Here is a 27236-nt window from a genome sequence, read left to right as displayed (position 1 = left end):
GACAGCATAAAGTAATCAACGATCCTAAATCTAAATTCGGGACTGATCGGACCTGATCTGCCGATGGAAAAGGATCGTTTGCTTCGAGAGGCAAAAGGCGATCTATCAGTGGGGAACTTGCGTTATCGATTCGCGTATTCTAAATTCAGGCTAATTGGCAATGAAACGATAAAATCGCATCCCATCGGATAAGAAATACCTTTGCGACGAAAGTTCTGTAGGAAATTAACCGTTCGACTGATCATAGAACAAGGAGCGTTCGATATTACCCATTAGTAGGATTTTTACCTATTTTCTCTCGTTGTTATCCGACAAAGTTTGAATTGGATTTTCAAGAACGTATACAGATCCAGGGACGAAAGACGTATCATATACATATACGTAAAAGTACGTATGTATATACGTATGTGGAAATCCATATGCGTTGGTCGTTCGCGCAATTACGCGCTTTTGTGATTCGAGTCAACGATACGGATTCGCAACAGGCGTAAAACGTGACTATCGACTGAGGGAATCAAGGGAGGAGAAAGACAAAACGAAACAGAACTGCGAGCGCATGCTTCGCGAACACGCGCATACATACAGCCACGAATAGACGGAGGGGGGATAAGAGAAAGAGAGAAAGAGGGATGAGCAAGGGGTAGGGAAGAGCAAGGACATATGGCAAAGCTTTAATAATTGAAGCTGACACTGGCGCAGATGGGAACGCAGCCGCACGGTCCGCCCATCAAATATTTAGAGATTATAAAGTACGCACACACGTACACACACATAAGCGCCACACATGCTACTATGACGTCGTTTATATATTTCCTCGTAAACGCGTGTTCGCGTACGTACGTCGCGAAACGAATAATCGCGAAAGTCGTCCAAACGAGTACATAAGCCGGTAAAGCTATTAAAATACGGACTTTCGATTTGCTATCGTTGCTTCATCGCGACGATTAAGAAGTAAGATTTATATCGTGTATTAGCAGTTAAGACGGAAAGAATAAGCAAAGAAAAAGATAGCGGAACAAGTTGCGGAAGAAATAACGAAGATTGGAAGACGCGATTAGAGGGGTGGCTGACGGAAATGATAGCTTTAAAAAAGAACTTCTAGCGTAGACTCTTAGTGCGTAGTATAGTAACTGGGTTAATGATAGCGTACGAATAAATCGTAAGAAGGATAAGTGAGAAGATCGAACGTGGAAGCGTGTTGTTGGAAAAATTGCAATCAGGTCGTATTCCTCGACCGCGAGGACAAAATCAAATAAATTAGTATTGTTATTATTACTATGTATTAGCGTGCGACTGATAGTCGAGAAGCAAGAGCAACGGCAGGTGCATGCGCCGCTACTTACGACAGTGGGGATACTGACAAATCGCAACTCGCCCTCGGAAAAGAGAAGACCGTTGCCAAACTTGCCCGACAGGTTACTACCGCATACACGCGCGGAACGCCACCGTCGATCGCTTCTAAGGACCGCGTCAGCTTCACGGTGTTCGTCTTCCAATTCTTTCGAGCGATATACCCTCGTTCCGATTCGCACATCTCGCGATCGCATTCTTCCGGCGAATACGTCGGACGACAGGGACAGAACGAAGAGTAGAAACAGGAGGAGAAGAAGAATTCCAACGTTTGGAAAATAAGGAAAAGAGACAAAAGGATGAAACGTCGTTGTCGATGATCTCTGACAGATTCGGTAGGGCAGATCGAACGATAGAACTTGGTCGAATACGCTCGTCTCGTGAGGACGGCGGTCGGTGCCCTTGGGGATTTCCTTGGCCTTTTTCGTCACATCTGGTAGACACACGTATCCCGACAAATCGGATGGCCCGGCAGTTTCGTCGTCCTCTCTCTCTTTAATACCCTTAAGGCACCCCTATCCGCGCATATGTTTCGCAGATACCATACGAACACGTTCGCACCAGGGGTTCCCTCGGTCCTTTTTCTCAAGACTCGAGCTTTCCATGAAATCGTACCTACGTGAAAACCTTCGCAACTTGTATGCCAACACGTGCTTACGAATGTGCCGACTCCGAATTTACGTAGGAAGCGATCGTTGGATCGCGCGGTCAAGTTTATAACGATGCAACCGTAATCAAAGATGACGCGAATCGTTTGTATATCTTCTTAACGCTAGCGCATTGTTCCGAACAATTTTGACGTAATTGCATTTTTCTAACGTTAGAAGTGCCTCTTATCGGTGTGCATCATTTTTTCCTTCGATCTCGCGCGTTAAACGTTTCTTTAGAACATTATAACTCTTTTTGTTCGCGCGAAATGAACATTCGAAGCATAAAAATTCGAGAATCGCAGCGGGATCAAGCAGGATCATCTGCGTAGGGTACCAAATCTCGAAAGCGGCGGAAGTTGTCGCACAATCGACGATCGCTCGTCTCTCGTCGTGAAAACGGTATCATGGAGTAACGAGTGATTCGCGATAGAATGCGATTACCGGTTTACTCAGATCCGTTCGAGAACAGTTGCAACGCGTGATAGCGGCTACGGTATCTCTCGACTGGCACGCGTTATCAGGAATATCGATCGCACAACGATCGATTCGGTTTTACGCGTTTCGTTTCAACGTCGTCGAACAGCGAAGAATCCGACCAAAAGTTGCGATTAGCTGTGGTACCTACGTATACGTATACACGTGCGGTAGGATTAGAACGCACGTGCGACACAATCGTCCGATCACCGCGTCGAGGAATACCACCCGTGTCGAGCCGAAACAGGAATTAAGACCTCGCGGTTCAAACAGATGGCGAACATACGCCCGTATGACACATCCCGGTCATACCGAGCGTACCCTGCACGGTAAAGGAGGAACTGGGATTTTTCGAGTCGTAAATGTCTGAACAACAGTGGAAACCCGAGACGACCTTCTGCCATTTTTGCCGATTGCCCTCGTAAAAACCATTTGTTCGAACAGAAATAACAAAACGGCAACTGGTACCAAGAAGAAGTTGGAAAACAAAAATACGCCGAAACGATCTGAAAAGAGCAACCGAGAGAATCGTTTCGCCGCGCCGAAGATTCACGATTCGTGGTTAAACTGCCTCTCGTGACCATGTAACCACGGTTAGGCTCTATCAGACAGATTTCAAAAATGGAGCAAAGATAGGAAACGAAGAAGGAAAGGTAATACGTTTGAAAGACTGTAAGAATGGTAGATAGGTGGGTGGGTGGGTAGGTAGGTAGGTAGATTGGTAGGCAGAGATAGGTAGGTAGGCAGATAGGTAGGTAGGTAGGTAGGTAGGTAGGTAGGTAGGTAGGTAGGTAGGTAGGTAGGTAGGTATGTAGGTAGGTAGGTAGGTAGGCAGGTAGGTAGGTACGTAGGTAGGTAGGTAGGTAGGTACGTACGTACATACGTACGTACGTAGGTACGTAGGTTTCCGCTAAACACTGAAGAGAGATTCTCGGTCGTAAACGGTGGCCAACAAACCGGAGTCTCGTAGGCTCGCGTTTCTTTCGCATGCGTAGCACCGCGACACCGGCGCGGCATTACGATCCGCCGCGGGTGGTTGACTCGAAATCGAGTCGACGATGTTTGAAACATTTGCGCGGCAACGAAAGATCGAGTGTGAGAGAGGAGGAAGGAATCGAAGGAGCGCAAAAGGAAAGGCACGAGACGGCCACGAGAAGGGAAGAAAGAGCGAGACCGGTGTGATGAGGTGAGGTATGGAGCAGAAAGGAGAGGAGAGGAGAGGAGAGGCCGGGAAGAAAGATGGACGGCGCGGCATGGCGCGACACGACGCACGGAGAAACCGAGTCAAACTCTCGGCCGGCTGGCGCCGTTCTGTCGGCCCCCGCTGCCTCTTGCCGCCAACAATGCGCGCCGTACACCTCTTCCCCGTTTGTTTCGCCTGCCATCGTCACCAACGTCAGCGCCAACACCAGTACCTGTAGTACCGACACCAGCACCGTGACATCGCTGTTCCTACTACCACCATCGCTCATCGTCGTCGACGATAACGCTACTAGTGTGGGATACTCCTTATAGCGAGATGCTTGACCCCGTTGAATCGCAAACTGAATACCGTGCTCGAAACTCATCCGTGTCGTGTGATCCGATCGAGTTTCCAAGCGCGGCGAGACGATGCTTACTCGACTTTCGGGCGCCTCCGCGCGCCAGTATTGGTGCTAAAGTCGATACACGCGATACATTCTCGGACGGAGCAAAGTGGTGCGGAGGCTGAAAAAGGAACAACGTCCGGTGCGTTGGTAGTGGTGATGGTATCCGTAGAATCGATGGTATCGATACCAGTGGTGGTGTGCAATGGAAATGGCAGTAGTAGTGGTAGTGGTAGTGTAGTAGTGTAGTAGTAGTAGTAGTAGTAGTGGTAGTGGTGGTAACGTTAGAGGCAGCAAAGTCACTGCAGGCAGACCAGTTGGGACTCCATCGTACGCGCGTGAGATGAAAGAGGCTCGAACGCACGAGGAGAGTTAGTACGTCGTCGACCGCGCTCGAGTAAGGACGCGTTCTGCTATAGCAGTTGTCTTTTTCGGTTTTTGGACACGAACCAACTTCGTACCAACGTACGCGAATAAAATCGTGATCGTGATTTTCTTTTTTCCTCCGTGATTTCCATATCTTTCGATGGTTGTTCGTAAGAACGCGACGAAATTTGAGCGCACAGACTCGTAGAAAGTGTTGGAAGGAGAGAAAGAAAGCGAAAGCGATAGCGGGAAAACTTAAGAAGGAAGAAAGAAGAAGCTGTTGAAGCAACAAGGCGAGGGAAGAAAGACGCGAAGCGTGCAACGCGATTACGCGCTAACCCGTGTACCTATTCGCGGCACGTGCTCGTAGGATTCACTACAAAAAAAAAAAGTAGTGCATGAACGGGTGAAGTAATGCGCGTGTGGTGATCAAGAACAAAGAAGACGGTGCTCAACGTGCGCTCTAACGCGCCTTCGTGTCTCCAATTAGCCACCAAAATGACCAATCACGTTGTGGAATCAGCCTCCGAATTGTCGGCTTTGATGAAAGGTGACTATCTCTTTCATAATACAGCTTAATCCCGATACAGCGTTCCCGTTGATTAACGCCGATCATCGACACGGTCCCTTTAACCCGTTGCGGGTTATCACTCGGTTTTATTCGCGCGATCACGATCTCCCGATCAATTTCACGATTTTTTAAATCGACTAATTTCAATTTCGTTTACGATCGTCCACGATCACGTAGAAATATCGATGCGAATATTTAAACTCCTCTAACTTGGTTTTCGTCGACGCTCCGATATTTATCATATCGTTCCGGATACTTAGCACGAGGAGGATCGTAAACGTTAACGCAATACGAATGTCGTTGTTATTGTGGTGGTCGTCGTTCGGTCGATTGATAGTCTGTCCGTGGTGGGAGTCGCGAAGAACGATAATTATCATTATGAACGGCGCCAGTCGTCTCCGAGCGAGAGATCGAGTGCCTGAGCACCAGCAGCACCGAGTCATGCGGCTGTGAAACCGACTTCGCGGAGAAGAAAGATGCTATAGCCTCGCTACAAGGGGAGCTGAGACAGAACGCGATCCGTGGAAAACGGTAAGACAGCGGAAGGGAGAAGTGACAGTCGATAGAAAAGGAGAATGCGAAAGAGAGATAGGGCGCGGCGGCGCCAGCGTGGGTTGGCTCACACGACTAGCAGGCGAATCGACTTGCACGAAACAAACGACCTCTTGACCAAACTTGAAACTTCTTACCGTCTAATCTCCCTGTACACTTCTGTTCCACGCTTCTCCGAACTTTACTTCTTCTCCCTGTACTTTTTTTATTTACTTCTTTCATCCTCCCTCCCTCTCTATTTTCCATTCTTTTTCTTCCTCTTTCCTTTCTCATTCTCTCGTATCGTCGCCGAAGCGTTCATTAACGTTTTGCCCTTTAAAAAGTCTCTCCTCCGCTCAGGTTAACGAACAATAATTACTCGTGGTGAATATTGCCGCCTATATGCGTGACCATAATGGGCGCTCACTCAGTAACACAAAAGAAGGTGTTTTATAACCGATCGAGTAACGTTTGCCCCGGGCTAACACCGACTATACGGAAAAAGGAAAGAAAAAAAGAAAAGAATAACCGTGCGATCGGTTCTTGGAGCGATCGTCTCTACTCGATTTAACGAACGGTAGCGCGAACAAACGTTCGATCGAGCCTAAATCGAAACGAAGTAGCTCGCGTTTAGACGCGTTAGCGAAGTTAGCGATCGAAACAAAGATTTTTTATAGATATGCCTTTGTAAACTGTCCTTCGTTGTTTCTCTTGTAAAAAATATTCGTCCTTTTAATATAGTAGAAGATCGGTCAAAGACAGGATTTCTTGAATTAAGACCGTCCCAAGAACGCGATTACCGGGCTAAACCAAACTCCACAGTCGTAAATTGTCGAGTGTAATCGATATCCTATTGTCCGTGGTTACAGGTACGCACAAGTAGAAAAGAAGAGAACCAATGCTACGGTAAACGTCTAACTTTCCACCCACCTGTGCGCAAAGTCGCACCTGCTACCTGAACCGGACCTCTTCCGTCCTCGGACCCGTTCCCCGCTTACTCTACCCTCGTTCCCGCGACCACCGATCTTTCCAGCCACCTTGTTGCTTACCGCTTACTATTTGCCACTACCAATTCTCTGAAAAGTCTCTCCGTTCCGTTTCTCCCACTTTTCTTCCATTTAATCGTTCTTCGCGATCCTCGGGATATCGTGTATATATATAGAAATTCAACAAAAGGATTCTGATCGACAACGATAGTGGTTCACAGGTTACCTCTTAGAGAAAAAAAGAATCAGAGACTCGATAGCACAGGACGCTTCTCGGAGCTCGATAACGCATCGCAACTTCGAACGATGTCGTTAGTCGTCGATCGTATCGTCGTGTACGGTGCTGTCTATAAGTTACCGGACACTCGTTTATTTTAGGCAAAACGATCAGTGGAATTTAGAAGGTAAATATTTTTGACATTACATAATCTCGTCATTTGACGCAAACGCTAGATACATGGAAGTTCTTTCATGACATAGGATCGTGCATACTTTTGCAGAGGATGGTCGATCGCGTGGTAGTTTAAATGACGAGATTACTCGACGTTGAACCGTTAAATATATTTAAAATAATTATAAATACAGAGTCAACCGTAGATTGCTCGATATTGGTCGTTAAAAGAATGTTCGTTAAGAACTAACTGATTCGCTAAAGACTGTGTATTGATCGCTAATGATATCGCTCGAGACTGAGACTGAAAACTGGTCCTCTTACGATCGCGTTCGTTTCTTTATACTGGTCGAGGGAGTAGCGGAAAATGTAAATTCGCCTTTGTTTGACGGTTGCGCGTAGCAGCGATATTGTTTTTCCCGCAGTTTGTTTATTATTACGTTATGTATATCCTAACGATTTTGATACTCCGAGGCAAACCAACAACATGATTCGCATTTTTCTCCACTTCAAGTGCCGCTACATTTTAATTCGACCGAAGGCTTACGAGTAAATAATGAAATTAATCAAAAAAGTCGTGTCTACGTTCTACCTATCATTTTGCTCAAGATAAGAGCAAGTGTTCGGCGACCAAAGTATGGCAGTACGCATACATACAGTAGTTGGAAAAGATATTTGCACACCATTGTGTTTACTTTGTATATTGACGTTTGTATATTAATTTTTATATCAATCGGTAGCGTTTCCACGAAACTATACGAATTTGATAGTACGAAGATGAAACGTGAAATCCGATAAGAATAACGCTTCGTTGGAAAGTTAGCATACGCGCGAATACTTTTTCCGGTCCCTGTAGCTACGGTATATTCCCCCGATAGAGATTCGTACGACTATTCGATATCGCAAACGTATTATCGATACCTTCGAATGTTTGTTGTCACGATTACCTTCGAGGATAGAAACTGGGTGTGAAGTAAACATTTGGATAATGTAGCTAGAAGGTAATCTCATCCTTATTTTGCAAAAACACGATACAAGTGCGAACCCTATTGAGAACGGAACTGAATCAAACGATCGACTGAAAGAAGAAAGGAGGAGGAGGAGGAGGAGGAGGAGGAGCCGTGGAAGAAAAGTGGCGAAGTCAAGTCGCAACGTTGACGCGGCGCCAACGCAATCGATTTAAACGTTGCTCTCGCAAAACCATCTGGCGACCGCAGTCTTCGCCTCTTTCTCTCCTTCTCCCTCCCCCTTTTCTCTCTCTCTCTCTCTCTCTTTCTGTTTCTTTCTGTTTCTCTCTCTCTCTCTCTGTGCATGTGTCAGAAGCAGCATCTTCTTACGAACAATATCCCATTTAAGTAGAGTGCAGATTTTTATGCAAATTCATACTTCTATAAACCTACAACAAATTGAATCTAAGTAGATGTTTACTTCAGCCTCTGAGTATCATAGCAACTGTCGTTACGCCTCGCATATTTTCTATATTTTTCCACATTATGCGCAACTCGCGTATTTCTGTAATTTCAAATTTTCTAGAAACGCGTACATATTTACGGTCTATTAGGTATATATTGTGCAAGTCATTCAACGTAGCACTTATTGATTTGATTTGCGTTTCAAATTACTCATCGTCAAAATAATTGACACTCCAAATATACCTGTGGCTGATACGCGTTTGAATGTTCGTTAGCGCTTCTTCTCTCGATGCGACCACGACGCTTATTTATAATCCCTGCAAAAGTTGGCGACGGTTTCTTCTCCGCCTTATTTCCAAAGAGCCGCGTCCACGAACGTTACGCTTCACTATTTCTAGGACGTTGGGTCGCATCGTGAAGAAAGAAAACGACCACCGCGTCCACGAGATGAAACGACAGAGCTCTACGTACTACTTACTTACGTTCAACCATAAATTTCGAACAGCAACGCAATGAAATTTAGAATCATCGTCGCGTTCTCAACCCGATTTCTACCTCTAATCCTAACTTCGATTTCCTATTAAGATTACACGCGTTTTACATGTTTATATCGGCGCGTCGTTCTGGCTCGATCGTTTCTTACTCGTCGTCGATGTTCGCCGTCGCATATTGATTTTCGTACGAATCGGCCGACGAAATTCAGATGGAGAATGCAAAGCGAAGATGCGCGGACGTTATAAAAGGAGAAGAAAGAGAAAAGGCGAAGGAGGATCGAAGGACGCGCGAATACGCGAAAAGGAGAAAAAGAGTGTCTGGCAAGGGAGTGTCGGTAGAGGGAAGAAACCGCGAAAGTATCACGCCATCACGTGGCTATCCGTTCGTACGTCCCTGACGAAAATATGATCGGAGATATCCAGTCTGCGGTTAACCGTACGCCTTCGCGCGAGTTTACACAGATGTCCAGATGTTATTTCGGTCTGTTTGAACAATTGCCGAACAAGACGACAAAGATGCATGGCGTAGTACGCGATATTCGCGAACGTAATTTAGGGGCAATCGTATGTCATGCGTCGAACATCTCTTCCAGCATCGTCCCAAGTTCTGGCAGTGACTTATCATTTTTCCTCTCGTGTTTTCCACGTTTCGCTCCTAGAAGCAAAGTCTGTACGACGTCAACCCTATGCTTCTTTCCTACCGCATCTATCCATGTTACGTGATTTTAACGAAATTACGAGAAATTTAATTTTTTTCTGAGGTATTCGATTCCTATAGAAGAGCATGGGTCCTGGGTTTTCGTATCAAGTGGTAAGCAGCGATTTTGAACCATTTTGTGGCACGAATAAGCTAATTACTAAATATGCGACACACCACAATATGTATCACATAGTTTTGGTTTAAGAAAGGACATTCGCGCGGCTATTGTCGTATTTATTTGACAATCTACGGGAAAGGATGTGAGCGCAGCTGACAAAATAATAGGTATCGCGTGTTTTAAAAGTTCTTATGGCACACTTGGTTGAAAATCGCTGGCGTAGAGCATGCAGAACCAATGGAGAGATGAAAAATCGCGACACGAACTCCCTACGACTATGTAGCGTTGGTTCATTGAAACCAGACAGATGCTTGATGTGAACGACAGAAAGAGCGAGAGAGAGAGAGAAGGAGAGAGCGGTAATCTTATCGTAACGATAAGTCCTTTAAAGACACGGTCGAACCGCCACCAGGTGTGCGCAAGCTGTTATCATCCAACACGCAGAGTGTTATCCTTGATAGAATCATCCAGGATAATCATTCGTGTTTCCAACGCTCGTTAAAATATTCGGTAATTTGGTAATACGTTCACGCGTGATAGTTCACGCTATCCGATATTAAGCGTTTCGAAAGTTGGACCCAATCGCTTTACCGTTCTATCTTTTGTTATATCTTGGTGGTGATTATTTAACTTAAGACACGATGTGAACATATATCGATGGAAAGTGGGAAATCGTACGCGAATAGGAAACCACGAATATCCGGTGAACGGAGGCAATCTTTTGTAGCATTTTCTCTTCCGCGTCATTTTATTCTTACGATGCGTAAATTAACAAAAACAATGCCGAACCAGAAGAGCAACGCGACGTAACGCGACTGGTATAACATACAACGTAGCTATCGATACATAGGTCGACGAGTAAACGATTTTTTTTATCGAACAGGTGAAATATATAATGCAAATAGGTTGTCAAAAAAGTTTCTTTCGTTTTATAAGGAAATGATAAATAAACATTATTACTACAAAATAGGTCATATGTAATTCGATAAAATAATATAAAACAAAAAATATCGCGCATCTATCATTTCCTTATAAAGCTAAAGAAACTTTTCGGACAATACTTAATACTTAAGTAAATGCGCATGAAGCGGACACAGAGAACGAAACGAAACGAAAAGAGAAAGAAAAAGAGCTTACTACGTATAACGTTAGAAGAGCCGCCAACGTATACCGACTTGTACATACGAAACTGAATGACATAGCAAACTTGGAAATGCGTACAATCGTCTCATTTCAGAGATTGGCAAAATTAGACTAGGCAAAAAACGAGACGAGAAGAAACAAAATATCTCTTGCACGAGATCCGAATCGTCGTTCAAATCGATTGGCAGAAAAAGATGGAGGTCAAAGAATATTTATTCGCGGGCTTTTGTCATTTTCCCTTTCAAGCAGTTTAAGATGGAAAATTAGAAGGCATAGTCAGTCGGTCGGCGTACTTCGACCGCGAACTCTCGTGTAACTCTTACAAAATGTTGCTATCTGTTTTTGATTTCAGTCGGTGTGATGTCCAGCTCCGACAGGGATGCCGGCTTCTGTAGCGGCGGAGACGAGGACGACATATCCGACCTACGCTCGCCAAGCGCCTCGGAAGATAGCCTAGAAGTGCAAGTAACGCCTATATCGTTGAAAAATAAAAGAAAGTTGGCGGAACCACGGAAAATTCACGAACCAAACCCAGCACCGTTGAAAAAACGAAGGTTCCAACGGATCGAGGAAGAGATCGTACCGGACGAGGAGTCGACCAGAACGCTTCGATCACCGAGCCCGTTTCGACCATGGAGCTATACCAGCAGCAAGAGCATCGATGCGAAACTTTCTTTACCGATTACAACCGCAGAGAGATCTACGGCTAACCAACCAACAACCTGTGTTTTTTCCTTGCTAACGAACGTGCCATCGCCAACGATTCACGTTTCAAATCGAATCAACCATCATCATCACCATCACCATCACCATCACCATCATCATCGTCACCGACACCACCAACGTTATTGTCAAACCAACGACCGTGATCGTGGCAACGGTAACGACAACGTTCGACAAGGTAATTCGGATCGTAGCCAGGATTCCGACGACGGTGATACGTGCGAAGACACCAAAGAGTCGCAAAGTCGGGACAGTTCACCCAGCGGAGTACGACAGTCGACGCAAACGCGTACACCTCGAGCTGAAAAGCGAGAACTATCTCGTCAAAAATTTGACAACGCTACAACATCGTGTGCAATTTCTACGTCCGATACGGCCATAGCATCATCGCCTACGACACTGTCTCCGATCGCGCTTCCAAGACTGCAAGAGGAACCTCTGTCACTGGTGCTGAGAGGCGATGTAACCGCCAGAGTACCTTCGCATCCAGCGGTAAACGGTAACTACGAGAAAACCTGCTCGTATCCCGTAGAACGTACGAACGTTTTGACTGCCTCGTCATTGTCTTCGTCTCTGTTATCGTCGTCGTCGTCGTCGTCGTCGTCGTCATCGTCTTCGTCGTTGTCCTCAACGTCGTCTTCGTCTTCTACCTCCTCTTCCTCGTCGTTATCATCGGCATCGTCCTCGTCGTCGGCTTCGTCGTCTTCGTCTCAGTCGTCTCACCATCAACAAATTCATCGATCCTGCTCGAGCAACGGTAATTCTTGCTCGACGACAGGGACAACGGCCGCAATGATAACAGCGGTGGTAAGCACACCGACGACTACGATGACGAACGTGCAGAGTAGTCAGACGAGGCAACATCCAACAGCGGGACAACAGAGAAACTATAAAAACATGACACGCGAAAGGAGAATAGAAGCAAACGCCAGAGAACGGACAAGGGTGCATACTATAAGCGCTGCATTCGATACGCTTAGGCGTGCTATTCCCGCGTATTCCCACAATCAAAAGCTGTCGAAGCTATCCGTGTTAAGGATCGCGTGTAGTTACATCATGACGCTGGGGAAGATCGTCGATACTGCGGAAGGCGAGACGACCAACGGCGCCTCGTTGGGAGCTTGCGTGGATCTTGTATCTAAAACTATTCAGACAGAGGGCAAGCTTAGAAAGAGAAAAGAAGACTGAGCTCCACGTACGCTTTGAAATTCGAAAACATACGCAAGACAATATGTATGTATATTATTGTATATGTATACGTATAATGAACGTTGACCATCAGCGAACCCACCGATCGTTAAAAATTCAAATGACGATAGTAGATGACTAAATACCCTTTAACGAAGAAATTCCTTTCCCATCCGTCGAATCAGCGATTGGATGAAATCGTTTCGATCTCGGATGTAAAATTTTTCGTTTGTTCGTTCGAGTCGTGAAACTTCGATGGTTAGCCGATAAACGATGACTATGATGGCAGTAACCATAAGTAGTGAATAATATGCATAGTAGAACCGATTGCGAAAAACAAGAATACGCGATCCCGAATCGAGACTCGGGTGTGAAACGTCGAAGCGAGGCGTATAATGAAACGTTGCGCAGTATAAAAATAGCTTTTCACGTTATTTCGACAAAACGCGCGTTTACGATGCGAACAATGCGTGTGCGTTTCGATCGAGCGCGTGTAATCGTACAATTTTACGTTGTAAGACTACCACGAGCCTGTGCACACGTTCGTATTTACTTCTATCGAGATTCGAATAAATAAAACGAGAAACAAACGTAAACAAATTTTTGCCAATTTATTGATAAAAAAAAAAGACAGACACTCCTCGTCCTTCGTGTCCTTAATGGTGGGAGATGGCTAGACTGTACGTATTAATGCAAATTCATATTTTTACGAATATAATTAAAAAACCAGAATTCGAATAAAAAACTGTTATGTCTGTAAAACGTTATAAAGGCACTATGCTTTGAATATTTCATATATTTTTGCATATTATGTACAGTTTTGCATCTCCAAATCTTCCATAGAAAATGTTATATAGAAATCCACAGTTTGGATATTGCGGTGAAAACGCGACGTGATTTGGTCTACTGTGATTTTCTCTGAATGACACGCGTTTCCGCAAACAAATCCATCGATCAATTGCAATATCTGCTTCTAAGAAATCGTGTACGTTATCGATGCAACGCATTGACAAAAGTACACGCGTATAGATCACGGAATGCCGCACATAGTTGCAGTCTAATCGACGGACGACGATTCGATATTGGATACCGAAGCGAAAACCCAAACGAAACGCGAGAAACGTTAGCACTTATCGCGCGCGTTTATAAGTCCAAGGCTAAAAAAACGGACCATGATGTAAGTACATGCACGCTGTGCCAACGTCCGACATCGTTCATCGTGTATGCAACATATACTTCCGATACACGAACGAATCGTACACGCGCACCTGCTAAGAAACAGAGGCAGCTGCATTTTATCATTTCACGAGTTTCGCTTAATTTTTGGAGGTTACACGAGGCGAATAATAATCACTCGCGTTGTTCTTATTACACGTGCGATGTGTAAAAAGAAAGAGAAAATGAAGGCGAACGATGAAATCGGTAGCAGGACAGAATTGCTTCTTTCTATCGCTCTTATATTCCTATTATCTATCCTTCCTGTCGAATAACGACGAGTCATACGTTGATATGAAAACGTCGATTTTACCGATTCGTTTAATATCTCGATTTGAATAATTACGGTGTAAACACGTATTTAGTTGTTAGTGGTGAATCGTGAATCACGAATCCGTGAATGGTCTGGTCAATCGTGGTAGCGAGACACGTCATAGCTCATGGGCATAAGATCGAAAAACGAAAGGAGTCGCGGAATTTAGGTAGAGAAAGAGGAAGAAAAGGGAAGAAAGAGAGCGGCGAGCATATACGTAAAGCAAGATTAACGAGGCGAAATACTGTCTGGTGGGAGGTTGCCAGAGCGTTGGCGCCAGCTGACCACCGTCGCGTCGTCGGACGACCTACGCGAATGTGTACGCGTGTACACTACTACCATGGACCACCGTTCCGCTTCTCTCAACGACTCAGCCGACTTCTTCGGAGATGACGCGCGCGCATGTTCGCTAATCACCTTATTCTGACTCCCTATTTTTCTTCGCGTTTCTTAATTACGTTCCGAGATTTTCTCTTAAGATGGTTGTCAATGAGAATTCTGATAGCTTCAATCATCGAGTATTATCCGAAACGTCTGTTCCAACTACACATACACACATACACACACATATATATTACTAGTTTTGCAATTCACAACATCGCGACAGCACTCTTCGTAATCTTGTCCAAGTTTCTGCGTTCATAGAAATCACCTGTATTTACCGACGTGTTTGCGAATTCAGCGACCATCGCTACGGCTACGTTTGTATATACACGCATACATTGGAATGAACGTAAGCATAAACGCGCAACAAACAAATGGCGTAAATAGCGCGTGACAGGATATCGATATCTGCTCTGTTTAATTAACGCAACATCAACTACGTCAGCAGTCCCAGAAATTGCACGAGATCGCTAAAATGTATGACTACCACCCCGTTAGATGCGAATGTTCATCACGATTCCAAGTAATTCGTCTTTCCGCTTGACGATATATCGTCGTGTTACGCATTTAAACCTTCCAATCGGTGGCAATCATCTAATCTCGTTCCTCCCACATTCTCCTTTACTAAACTAGTACCCCGAATGTATTACTCGGAAAAATAGTGTAACAGAAGGAACAGGCAAGAAATCAAACGGGAGGAGTAGGAAAAACCATAGACGAAGAAGACAAGTGTAAAGTTCAAACTGTCGATCGAAAAGTAATAATCGATTACAGAAACAGGTTAGAAGTTAGAACCGATTAGAAGCGAGAGCAGGTCACAACTTGTTTGCTATCTGGCTCTGTCTATTGGCCGCGAGCATCCAGTGCATGCGTGTCTGTTCACGTATATCTATATGTATATGCTTCTCGTATAGTCGGTGCGAGAGTGATTTTGTATATAGGATGCGACAATGTGGCGCCAAGCTCTCGCAGCCAAGCCAGTTTCTACTATATACGCATACACATACATAAGTACATACATACCACTCTTTCGCTCTGATCTGTGCGCAGACGATGCGACTATGCAGGGTGTTTAAGACGCGACCAGTCAACCAGTTGTTTCGCGTCTTCGACAAAAACATGATGAACACAGCCACCAAACACTCTTTTTCCCATACGAACACCACTTGACACACGACGGCATATCTTTTATTTCCATCGATCCTTCCATGCTTTCCATCTATACATTTACTTACCAAATCACCATAAACATCGATTCACATAATCGTTATCGATATCGATATCGTTATTCTTCAGCGAAACTGTTCATTCATAGTCGATCGAAGATCAAACGATTCAATCGATCGAGTCACGTGTGTTCTTCAACCAACACAATGTTTATCAAACAAGTGCAAACAAACGATCGAGCGAATTTTTTAAATTCAAAATAGAAAGTACCGCTACTATGTTGTAATATACAATTAGTGATGTAAAGTGTGCATCCGTACACGAATGTAACGCACAACATCGAGTACGTGGAAACGACGCTATATTTTCCCAAAATACAATTTTAAATTATATACTAGCGATATCTGGTGGTGACGGAAGGAAACTGCGTTATCTGGGAACACTGGTTTATCGATATACGTATGTCGATTATATGAAATGAGTCGAAACTAGCTCCCTCTTCAACGTCTTCGTGTCGACGACTGGCATTATAAATTGTAAACGATGTTGATGTTACTACATACATGTGATATATCTTTCAAGTGCATTACCAAAGCGAACTGTGTCGAGAAATACTGCAAATTTTCTCTATGACAAAATACCTCTATGAGATATTTTGTCCATCCTATTCTATAAAATGAGTAAGCGATATACATTATTATTGTTAGCGATTGTATACACGTTCAAATGATAACATGATCTGCTAGGTTCACAAAATAGTAGGACGGTTAAGTTACAACGGATTTTATCGCAACCGGTCCTTAAAAAACGACGTACGGACGATACTACTAGTGTTTCCCTCTCTCAGCCTATTGCAAGTACAAGTGCAAACATACCTCTGTCAAATACTTCTCAAGATGACGATCAACTTGTTAATAGCGTAATACGATATCTTCTTATATTGGACGGAGGAAAACAAATTGTCAATAAAACTCGTATAATAAAAAATGTTTTTGGAAATCAAGGAAAACGTTTTCTTCCAGTAATGAACAAAGCAAAAAGTCTGTTATCAAAGGTACAAGTAAAACTATGACTTCCTGTTGTAATCAAAGTTTTAAATATATCCATGTGTTTATAGGTGTTTGGTTATGAACTGGTAGAACTCGAAGGTAACAAATATATGCTAGTAAATAAAATAAAGAATGAATTACCACATATTTGTCCTCTTGGAAGTGAAGGTAGCCAACAAGTATTGTTATTCATAGTGCTTACTCACATCTTCATGCTTCAAAACTCCTGTAGCGAAGGTAGTAATGTCATGTGAAATATATAATGTTGTTTGAGAATGATCCTAATTTCTATATATGCTCTTCAAATTATTTCAGGGTCTTTGTCGAATTTTCTTGCAAATTTAGATATTCCTTATGCAGACAACATTCAACATGTTTACTTTGGCAATGTCAAGTACTTGATAAACGAGGTAAAATATACAGTCTGAAAAATAGAGGCAAGTTAGAGAAATTACAAATCTAATATTAAATAGGAATTGAGGTGAAATTAATTTGCTGACAGGTTTTTGTTGCTCAAAAATACCTTGACAAAATAACTACGGAAACAATAAATTTAACTCAGATAGAGTTTAAATGGGGTCCTCGTGCAGTGCATGAATTTTCTCAACGTGCTGCTTTGGAATTCATGTCTGAGGTGAGAACATGTTTTCAATTCAATTTAAACATACATAGTCTTTTCAATGATAAAAGTTATGTGTCTATAACAGGTATACAATGGACGTCCAATAAAAAGCTGGCAATTGCAATTTCAAGCTTTAACTGCTCAAGAAAAATTAGATAGATAAATTTCACAGACGTATCATTGCAAATGTGATAAAGAAGAACAGATTGCCATATTTTAAACAATAATCTATTTATAAAATGTACTTTTTTCAAATATAGAGATTACCTACAAATGAATTTTCTTTGTAACAAAAGATTTTTCATAGCATAGATTCTGAAATAATTTTAAGCTTAAGACAAGCATTACGATCTAATTCGTCAAACAACTAAAGGAATAATCGACGCTTAAAATGTTTACAAACGTCCCTGAGAGCAGCCGTAAAACTGCGATGCGAGATTAAAACGCGCGCATGTGTATATGTGCAGTCCTCGAGTTTAGTAGGATAATCGGAAGAAATCTAAAATACTCAGAGTTGCCCTAGTTTTAACTAAATCTAATCGGATTCATATTTCCGTTTTTAATTCCGTTACTACGTTGTACAACGAAGAACACTTACAAGCGGAAAAAATATAAAAAGAATAAAAAATAAACGAAATGAATTTTTCTTATACATTTTTAACGTGTCTTCTACAGACAAAAAATTTCCGCATCTCGCAAAATTCACTGAAAACACATCATAATCTACGTGACAATGCGTTTCAGTGATACGAAAAATGCAAAAAGGTAAAGCATAATGGTATAGTATTCAAGTTCTCGTTTGTTTTATTCAACGACTATAATTTAATGTATGAACAAAATCTTTGACGATACTTTGTTTCGACATATCTCGAGAAATATATTTCAAGGATGTAAATATAGCGCTACCATTGGCTAAAACATTCCAAATATTATAAAATGATATAAAGTTTCATAATAAACAGTAAAGGTAAAAAATATAAAAAAGGTGAATAAATATTAAAAACAAGGATCGTCGTTAAAACGGCATGTTTTCGAACACAGAGCATTTCCACCAGAGAAGAGGGTTGCAAACGCGCAGTTACCAGTAATCGAGGTAAAAATCAGCTGGGCCAGCGAATCTGTGTCAGGCTGGGGGATCTAAACTAGCACGAGGCTTTACCGAATATTCAGTATTCGGCCGTCCTCCTCGCTAGGTGGTAGTGCGGTGCTCCACAGTTTGCATCACCGCAATACCGCGCGTATTACCGTCTATCTAGTCTACTTCCTATTTTCATCCGGCAACGCGTCACATTGTACAACATTATTCTTAATTTTTTATTCAAATCAATTGTGCTGCGGGATCATTGTATCATATATATATATATACATATATATATATATGTACGTGCATACGCTCGCGCGCACTTGTGCATATGAGTCGACATACATACAACGCGATATTACAAATTAGTACACGATTAAAATTAATTCTTCAACGTGATAGAGAAGCAACGAACTAAATTACAATAACGAAATGATAAATAACTAAGTGAATAAATCGTGACTGAATACAAGCGAGTGAAAATGAAATCAATGAAATCGCAAAATGACCATATGATAATCGCGAAATAACGATACGTGACGTCGTTTGACAAAATACTTTTCGCGTAAGTGATTAATAAGATGTGGAAAAAATGTGACAATGACCGTTCGATAGTTCTAAATGGCCGAAAACAACCGAGTATCGTACCAGAACGGTACTCCTTTTGGTCATGACGTTTGAATTTTCTCCCGCGCGATAACCGATCAAACAGTAAACCAAAAAATTTATTCGTTTCGATCTTACGCCCAACCATTATATGTGTTAGAATCCAAAAGCGAACCAAAAAAGAAAGACAACTTCCCAAGCTGTATGACCTCGAGGCGATATATAATATTTGTCGTGGATGATCGGCATTATACTTCGTACACCACGTTGTGTTCGCGGTAGAAATATTTATAATAACTTTTAATAAATGGAAAAAGTGTGAATATCAAAATGGTGTATGTCTAACATACATTATCGATAACCGCGAGGAGAAAGAAGCTGTAAAAAAAAAAATTGTTATTTAACGTTAGAATAGTGAGCGTAGAAGCACGCGTGTAGTTGAACGCTTGAAGAACGTTGTATGAGACGAGAAACTGGGCAAAATGTTCAATCTATATCAAAATTTGAACAAAAAGGACGAAGATCACAAAGAGTCGGACGTAACCGGACACGATAGATTCTGGCAGGAACGTCCGAAGACGCGTCGAAAGCGTCGTGCCGTCAATCGAAGGACTCAGAGCGCCATCGAATTTGATTCCGAGGCTATAGTTTCCGCTCGAGGCACTCTTCGTCGTGGAAGAAGCGCTAGCATCGAAGATGAAGATAGCGACGAAGAAAAGAGTTACCAATTGACCAACAAAATCGACAATCTAGCTAAAATACTATTTAGTCGCGTATCCGCTGCCCGAGGTTGCAAGGATTCCGATGTCAGGTATGTTCTACTTCTTGCCTTCTTTTTCTTCTGTTTTCTTTCTATTCATTCTCTTTTCTTGTTTCCTTCCCTTTTTCCCCTGTTTCTATCTCTTCGTCCCTTGTTTTTATTCTCAAGTTTGTTTCATAATCTCGTTCATTTTTAATATTTTAATATTATTATTAATATTAACGTGCCACGTCCATACAGTTATCAGCAGCATTGCCATTTAGTGTATGTATATGTATATACTAGCATGACAGAGAGGAATGTTTCCCACGATCGATACTAGCCGAGTTATTCTAATTCCAGCTAACGACAGCAAAACACTACTTGAGGCATATCACTACTTGAATATCCATCGTCATTAAAATCGAAATTTGTTCGTACTGATACGATAAACGTCTAACGTAAATACATATGTAGATCTTTTCCTGTTTCGACTGTAATTATTGTTCGAGATTCATTGTATTGTTCGATTAGTCTATATGTCATTCGCGATACGTTAATACTCCTGAAATATTGTTTGTCAAGCAGTTACCTATCGATCGTCCTCGAGTATACTTGACCCTCGATTTCACGATACACACCATTAAAGCGACCAGTAGCACAAATAAAATTGAGTTGCTATTCATTTACAAAGCGAATCGATCACCAATCTCTCTTCTAGGTTATAAGTAACTGAGTTTCTGGATCGTTTCCGATCGAAATGATACGTACATAGTACGTATAAATGCTAAATATATATAACCATATTGAAATATGGTTTTGCTTGAAAGTAATTATATTAAAATTATGATTTTTTATTAAATTGTCTTCCGATGACCACAGAAGCGAGTGATTGCGATATAATCGATCGTCATCACGATTGCACACAAAATGTGCGATCTCGAAGTAAACGAATACCAGTCGTACAACAACGCAGGTAATGCGCGAGTCTTTCTATTTCTCATCCATCTTAACTTTTGCAAAATTCGTAAGATGAATTGGAGATATAGAGAATGAAAGAAACAAGTTTGTTCTCGAAACATCGATATTACTACAATAGTCATCTTATTAGATGAAACCCCTGTATTCGTAGAGAGAGATGGCTGCTCGCTAATAACGCGACCGATCCAGTTTGTAGTGGTTGGTGTGTACATCTAATCTGTTATTGGTATCGCTCAAGGAATCGTTCATTGGAACAAGAAGTTATTCATAAGCGAAATTATAATTTTTCGGCTAACTTGGACGATGATACCGCTGATTGGTAATGCATTCTGTTTCTTTTTTAGTTTTCCTTTTTTTTTAAATCGAAGGACATGCGCGCATACACGCCTGATTCTGATTCGTTTGATTTTGACAACTTGAAATGATTATACAGCGTTAAAATTCCAACGAGAACAATCGTTCTAAAGGCAGTCAATTATTCAAACTAGGTTCAAATTTTGCCAATATAAACATAGCAAACGTGTCTCATTATAGCTCGAATAAAATTTCAAAGTGTTTTATATAATACAAACACATGAAAGTTTACTATGATAAATATACGACTAATATACCACTGTAGATATATGCTGATGAGATTTGAATAGAAATTATTTATCATTTTCTCTTCGTCTCCGTTAAGATCGCAAGCATTTCCTGATGGAAATTAAATTAATTTGCTGTATGCTTGAAAATAGGAATGGAAGGCACAACTACACGGCGTTGGATCATGGACCATCTGTTTGCGAAAATGTTGGCGAGTACATGGAAATGGAAAAAAGATCGAGGGACCGTGCCTTATCAATTTGTCAGGCCTATATCCGTAGAACACCGCGCTACAGTCTCGTCAAGCAGCTGAATAATCTCGGTAAATTCTTGGCGATTCTCTTTGTCTCTGTGCCTTAGTTAACCTTTCATACAGCTGGTTTTTATTTATAATTAATAAGTATGTAAGTGCTAAACAACGTTAGCATGTAAACTGACACGCGGGCCATGCTATTATCATTTTTAATCTTCTTTTCATTTGTACCAGGCTCTAGAATGGACAAACATTGGTTCATAGTAAGAGATACTTCTTTAAAAACCGATCGACTGATTACGTTAGCTCCGTTAAATAGAAACTGCTCATTGAGCATAACTCCACTGACAAAGAACGTTTTGAACGACTTGTTCTTAGCCTTGCAACATCCGTATATATGCCCTATATTCGATATCGATTTCATCGAATTGGAAAGTCAAAACTACGTGATCGTAGTTCAACCGATCAGTCAAGGCAGCCTGAAAGATTTGATATACGGGGTAAGTATCATGATCGTATATAGATAGTCATACTAATTTGCTGATAATGAATAAGATAAAACATAGAGAGTTTAATTTTAGAAGCTTGAATTAAATGAAACGTTCTGATGTTATTTTATTTTTTTCACTAGATTGAAAGAACGGGTTGGAACGAAGACTGGAATCAGAAGTACGGTTCTCGCGGTAAAGGACTTCCTTTACCTCAGGTTCAACAAATGGGACGTCAAGTGCTAGAGGCGTTGACTTTTTTAAAAGAAAGAGGATTTCCGACGGTAATCCATTTACATTCGGGAAATGTGCTCGTTCAAAATGGTGTCGCACGTCTCGCCGGCCTAGAAAACACGCTCCTCGGTTTCACCAGCCGAATACATCCTTTAATCGCTTCTCGTATTTCGCAAAATATCTCGATTGACATGATATGTTTCGGTAAGATTAATTTCAGCTATTCTTTGAATCGAAATTCTACTTTTATCATTCTATTTTCCAACGATCAATCACATTTATCATCTTTCAGGTCATATGTTGTTTGAGATGTGCGCTGGGTACGAATTACCATCGTTTAAACCAAATTCCACACATCTGTCGGACGTTGAAATATATCCACAAGTACAAATTCTTTCTTTCTGTTCGTTATTTGCTTCCGCTCTTTTTTTATTTCATTTGCTCGCACGCTTTGTTATTAATTATATCACACATTATTGCTCTATTTATTTTCATCGGTTTGTTAAAAAAAAAACTAACAGACATGTTAATAACGTTAATAATGATAAATACGATCGATATTTTATCTCATTGTGAATGACCTATGTGTACGTACACAAGCGATCTAACAATTTCTATGCATCATGATTTATCAAGCATTTTAAATTATCTAACCCTTGTTCCTCGACATTTTCGAAAAAACTCTCATAAAAATAAAAAGTCACTAGTCGATCGAAATGTTTGTGTACAGGTTGTTGAGTTACTCCAGTTCATATTTGGTGAATCATCTAATCGTCAGAAGATTATTGAGGAGCTTCTTGTACATGATTTATTCAGAAATATTGATCTTCGTGAAATGCGAAGTGCTCCTGTTACGGTACAAATATATTTTTAGTGGCATATGTATACTCTATCGTTTCAAATTACATACATTATCACTTTTTCTTACAGATATTTCGTCCAACATTAACACCGCCCATAGTAAATTTACTCGACGGTATTAAACGACAAAATGCCAATAAAAGGTAATGTGATCGTATGAAATATAACGCTAGAATAATTTGTTCGTATCTATTTGTATATTTTGCTAAAGATTCGTTTTGCATGCACGAACAGGCAGAGGTCGCGCTCTATAAGCGACGTGTATTTGACACGCAAATTTTGGTAATGACACGAAGGATCCGATTAATCGATTTAATTCTTTAAAAATCTTCATGATAGCATGTAATTCTTATCTTTTTCATATTGCAGAACCACACAGTTGGATATCGTCGATGAAGATACAACGTCTCTACATAGATCACATACCGTTTGCAAGAATTCTTTACTCGATGAGATTTATAACGAGCTTTCAAACACGACTGTATAATTGTGGGAACAAAATTTGTTTCATTGCGATTTAATCTTTAATATATTCGTATGTTTCTCTACCGAGTGCCAAAAGTTATTCCAATCTCTATTTCTAGTATAGTTATTCAATTACAAATTTAATATGAAAAAGAAAAGAAATAAGAAAAGAATTAGAGATAAAAAAAAAGGAAAAATAATATGGAAAGGGCAATAAAAACTGGAAAAAAAGAAAGAAGAAAAAGAAAAAATATATAAATCTTACAAGAGTAACGTATTTTATTATTTAAAATATCAAAAGACACACAAGATATCTACACGTTTATGGAAGAAGTATGAAAATGATAAAATGTCACCTCATATGAATTGTAAATTCAATCCCTTCTATCACAAATTATTCCTACATATTTTTACTATTCAGTTTTCATTGAATTTCGTCCCATGTCGACGAAATAACGTTGAAGATGAAAAAATTATCTATGTAAGAAGGTATCGTCAAATACATCAAATGCGCGCACCTCACAATTACGCTCAATTTTCAATTAATTCAGAACCAATGGAATCAAAATGTTCAGGATAATATTTGAGTTGTTAAACATTTAATAAGATTCGAATAACATAAACGTGTTCCTATCATCTCGCAATGATACTCTGCAATCTTCATTTATCAAAACTAAAACATATGATGCTTCGAATTAAAAAAAGAGAAACTATACTTTATCGAAAACCATTTTAAACTCATTCTATTGTATAGTGCAAACTTAATTTTACATATAAACGTAAAAACTTTCAACACATCACGAAATTTGTAGAGAAAAAATTATTTTTCTAGAAGTTTGTACATAATATGTATCGTGATATTATAATCAATGAAATACTATTACATCAATTATTTCTAAGAAACGTCAAAAGTTCACATGCGACGCTTGTTTGGTTAATTATAGAAATGTGTGTGTAATTAATATATGTGTTTGCAAGCGGACGTAAGATCGGTAATAAAAATAGGTATTATTGCTTCTCGATGATCGTTTTCGTTTAAATGTATAAATTCACTTTAATGTCTTCTTAAACCTAATTGGGTCATTGGTTACGCATGAGCACACACACATGTGTATGTACGCAAATGCGCATATGTCGATAGAAAATTCCAGTATCAAATAATTTAATTGCTTACTTTTCTTATACATTTTATGAAGCACCAGCTTCTAATTCACTCGCTGGTGTGTCTGGTTCTTCATCATTATAAATATTTTCCGCCATTTGCCACACCTGCATTATATTGTCTTCCGATACAGAACATATGACCCAAGGCTCATTTGGATTCCACGAAAAATCGCTAATTTTTGCGGTATGACCACCATGAATAAACTATAGTAAATGTAAACGCATCTGTAATATCTTAGGAATTTCGAGGTCCTACATAATTAAAAAAAAAAAAAAAAAAATGAGGATATTACATACCAGTAACTCAGGTGGTCCATCTTCAGCATCTTCGCTGGATTGTTCTTCGCCAATTTTACTAAGATCCCACACATGAAGACGCCTGTCTGTACCGCTACTAGCTAATATCGTCTCGTTATGCGGTGACCACTGAACTTGAAAGATCTCGTCTTTGTGAGATTCGAAAGAATGTAATTTTAATTTAAGATTCCTCAAGTCCCAAAGCGCTACTGTTTTATCGGCACTGCCAGTCGCAAGAATAAATTCCGAATATGGATTAAAACTCAAGCAATTCACTTCGGCAGTGTGAGCATCAACTGTATGACTTGGTTTACTGGTATTGTTACATCTAATAATTGTAAAAATAAGACGAGCAATTAAAAAAGTTAATTGTAACAATATTTATGTTGTTTTGATCGCCAATGACTTTGTGTGATAACATATAATTACCTTGTGTCCCAGATCATCAATTTCTGATCATCTGCGACAGATCCAAATAAAGATTCATGTAACAGATGCCAAGCCACATCTTCAACGACAGCAGTATGTCCAGTAAAGATTGTTTTTGCATCTATCACACGATTTTCTTTAGGGGGTGCATTAATATCCCATAAACAAATTGTATGATCATCAGATGCACTGAGCAAATATCCATTCAAGTTTGGATTCCATGATAGACCATATCCTTCTTTTTGGTGTCCCCTTAATCTGACATCAAAGATATTAAAACTACCATCATATGAGTTTTGTTACCTCTAATAAATATACAAAAATGTATTCACCTTAGATCAGGCTGGCATTCACCATTAGGATCTGGTTTACTTGGGTGTTTTGTGTAATCGAAAACAAGGACATCACTAGATGGTGTTTTGGTTGCAATTACACATGGGTTTTGTGGCATATATCGTGCTCTATTTACCTCTCCTTCGTGATTTATTTTTATTTCAATTTCTATCTTTCCGCTAACAGAACCAAATCCTCCAAATTCTCCTTTCTCATTATCATAATGAGATGCATCAAATTGAGCATCCTCATTCGGTAATTGTACACTAGCTATAAGCAAATGATTTTGTTCATCCGAAGTATGAGTACCCAAAATAAGACGATGTACAGAATAATCCTTTCCTTCTGGTCTAGTTACATCTGGTAACCATTGAGCAGTTAAAGATGGCCATTCTAAAGCATGTGTCATCACAAGATCATATAAAAACGGAGTATTTTTTTTCCATATTTTATATTCTTCATTGATAACTCTTTCTTCCACAGCATCGTCAAAAGTTTCTACAATTAAATAACTTGTGAAATAAAATGAACAGAATATTTAAGAAAAAATTAAAATGTATACAAATATTAACATATACACATGATTAAATGATTTTTTACATTATACAATCGTATGATGAAGCATTCAAAATATGAAAATGGTACGAAAAAATAAATCAATTCGTCGCTCGATTAATACAGTTAGGAAAAAATGTACAGTGCCAGAATTAAAAAATCAATATTTTAACTAACGAAAGTCGTATCTTTTTGTAACATTATAACCTATCGAAATACAGTTCCATCACACATACTGTATATACACGATGTAAGAAGACTTTATGAAGTAAAGTCTTAATATAAAACAAAATGAAATAATAACGATAAATCAAACCAATTTTAAACAATAATCTTTATTTTTCATAGAAATTTGTGAAAAAGAAATGTTGAAAAAGATATCCTTGTTTATCATAATACTGAAAGCATTCTTTAAAACGGCAAACGACTGATAGACTTAACTATAAAAATAATTAGAAAAGCTAAAAGAAATGTAAAGTAATTGATATTAATCTTACCACCGTCTTTATCGCCCATTATTATATTTCGCTAAAACTTCAACACTAACAAGGTATGTTTAACCCGCCAAAAGCTGTGATGCCTAGCCAGATTTTGCTAAAATGCAAGCGTACTTACTTGCAATCACGCCTTAAGTATATGCTATGTTTTCATTGTGCATGCGGTAACTGTTCAGAATTTTATGCGATACGTAGCTTAATTTACATTTGAATCACATATTTTACACAATATATGTAT

At 40.3% G+C, this 27236-nt stretch overlaps 4 protein-coding genes across 10 annotated transcripts; 3 read left to right on the top strand and 1 right to left on the bottom strand.

The window, feature by feature from the left end:
- Window positions 1–379: 379 nt before the first annotated feature.
- Window positions 380–24627, top strand: Slob (Slowpoke binding protein). 6 transcript variants are annotated; one of them, XM_072000337.1, is made up of 9 exons: window positions 380–391; window positions 19559–19931; window positions 21575–21744; window positions 21910–22175; window positions 22307–22601; window positions 22690–22781; window positions 23128–23253; window positions 23328–23401; window positions 23628–24627. In XM_072000337.1, the coding sequence occupies exons 2-9, from the start codon at window positions 19603–19605 to the stop codon at window positions 23743–23745; spliced, it is 1470 nt and encodes a 489-aa protein (XP_071856438.1). In that variant the 5' UTR covers window positions 380–391; window positions 19559–19602; the 3' UTR covers window positions 23746–24627. The 6 variants fall into 6 exon arrangements, with proteins under 6 accessions (XP_071856438.1, XP_071856442.1, XP_071856441.1 ...); XM_072000339.1 differs by lacking the exon at window positions 380–391 and adding an exon at window positions 23493–23540 and having other exon boundaries at window positions 18566–19931; XM_072000338.1 differs by lacking the exons at window positions 380–391; window positions 19559–19931 and adding exons at window positions 20308–20835; window positions 20992–21159.
- Net (atonal bHLH transcription factor 8-like protein net) lies at window positions 3774–13283 on the top strand. 2 transcript variants are annotated; one of them, XM_072000330.1, is made up of 2 exons: window positions 3774–4976; window positions 11125–13283. In XM_072000330.1, the coding sequence occupies exons 1-2, from the start codon at window positions 4925–4927 to the stop codon at window positions 12681–12683; spliced, it is 1611 nt and encodes a 536-aa protein (XP_071856431.1). In that variant the 5' UTR covers window positions 3774–4924; the 3' UTR covers window positions 12684–13283. The 2 variants fall into 2 exon arrangements, with proteins under 2 accessions (XP_071856431.1, XP_071856432.1); XM_072000331.1 differs by lacking the exon at window positions 3774–4976 and adding an exon at window positions 5024–5528.
- Window positions 16353–17711, top strand: LOC139985711 (non-structural maintenance of chromosomes element 3 homolog). Its single transcript, XM_072000358.1, has 6 exons — window positions 16353–16442; window positions 16509–16816; window positions 16880–17048; window positions 17127–17221; window positions 17314–17445; window positions 17519–17711. The coding sequence occupies exons 1-6, from the start codon at window positions 16439–16441 to the stop codon at window positions 17594–17596; spliced, it is 786 nt and encodes a 261-aa protein (XP_071856459.1). The 5' UTR covers window positions 16353–16438; the 3' UTR covers window positions 17597–17711.
- On the bottom strand, window positions 23979–27150 carry Caf1-55 (chromatin assembly factor 1 p55 subunit). The gene is made up of 5 exons (XM_072000348.1): window positions 26999–27150; window positions 25946–26444; window positions 25614–25871; window positions 25185–25512; window positions 23979–25091 (listed from the first exon to the last, which is right to left on the bottom strand). Exons 1-5 carry the CDS (start codon window positions 27015–27017, stop codon window positions 24912–24914), a joined length of 1284 nt encoding a protein of 427 aa, XP_071856449.1. The 5' UTR covers window positions 27018–27150; the 3' UTR covers window positions 23979–24911.
- Between the last annotated feature and the right edge of the window lie 86 nt (window positions 27151–27236).

The sequence above is a fragment of the Bombus fervidus genome, chromosome 3 (assembly GCF_041682495.2).
Source record: "Bombus fervidus isolate BK054 chromosome 3, iyBomFerv1, whole genome shotgun sequence".
NCBI classification, from domain to species: Eukaryota; Metazoa; Arthropoda; class Insecta; order Hymenoptera; family Apidae; genus Bombus; species Bombus fervidus.
This window is presented reverse-complemented; position numbering and strand designations above follow the sequence as displayed.

Excerpts from the sequence above, each read along its gene's own strand:
- Net (XM_072000330.1), top strand. The coding sequence starts at position 4,925 with ATGACCAATCACGTTGTGGAATCAGCCTCCGAATTGTCGGCTTTGATG. Across the intron at positions 4,977-11,124 it reads ATTGTCGGCTTTGATGAAAG|TCGGTGTGATGTCCAGCTCC; the intron begins GTGACTATCTCT and ends TTTTGATTTCAG.
- Slob (XM_072000337.1), top strand. The coding sequence starts at position 19,603 with ATGTTCAATCTATATCAAAATTTGAACAAAAAGGACGAAGATCACAAA. Across the intron at positions 22,176-22,306 it reads TGAAAGATTTGATATACGGG|ATTGAAAGAACGGGTTGGAA; the intron begins GTAAGTATCATG and ends TTTTTTCACTAG. Across the intron at positions 22,782-23,127 it reads ACGTTGAAATATATCCACAA|GTTGTTGAGTTACTCCAGTT; the intron begins GTACAAATTCTT and ends GTTTGTGTACAG.
- Caf1-55 (XM_072000348.1), bottom strand. Across the intron at positions 25,872-25,945 it reads GAATGCCAGCCTGATCTAAG|ATTAAGGGGACACCAAAAAG; the intron begins GTGAATACATTT and ends CTTTGATGTCAG. Across the intron at positions 25,513-25,613 it reads TTGATGATCTGGGACACAAG|ATGTAACAATACCAGTAAAC; the intron begins GTAATTATATGT and ends TACAATTATTAG.
- LOC139985711 (XM_072000358.1), top strand. Across the intron at positions 17,049-17,126 it reads TCAAAACTCCTGTAGCGAAG|GGTCTTTGTCGAATTTTCTT; the intron begins GTAGTAATGTCA and ends AAATTATTTCAG. Across the intron at positions 17,222-17,313 it reads TCAAGTACTTGATAAACGAG|GTTTTTGTTGCTCAAAAATA; the intron begins GTAAAATATACA and ends ATTTGCTGACAG.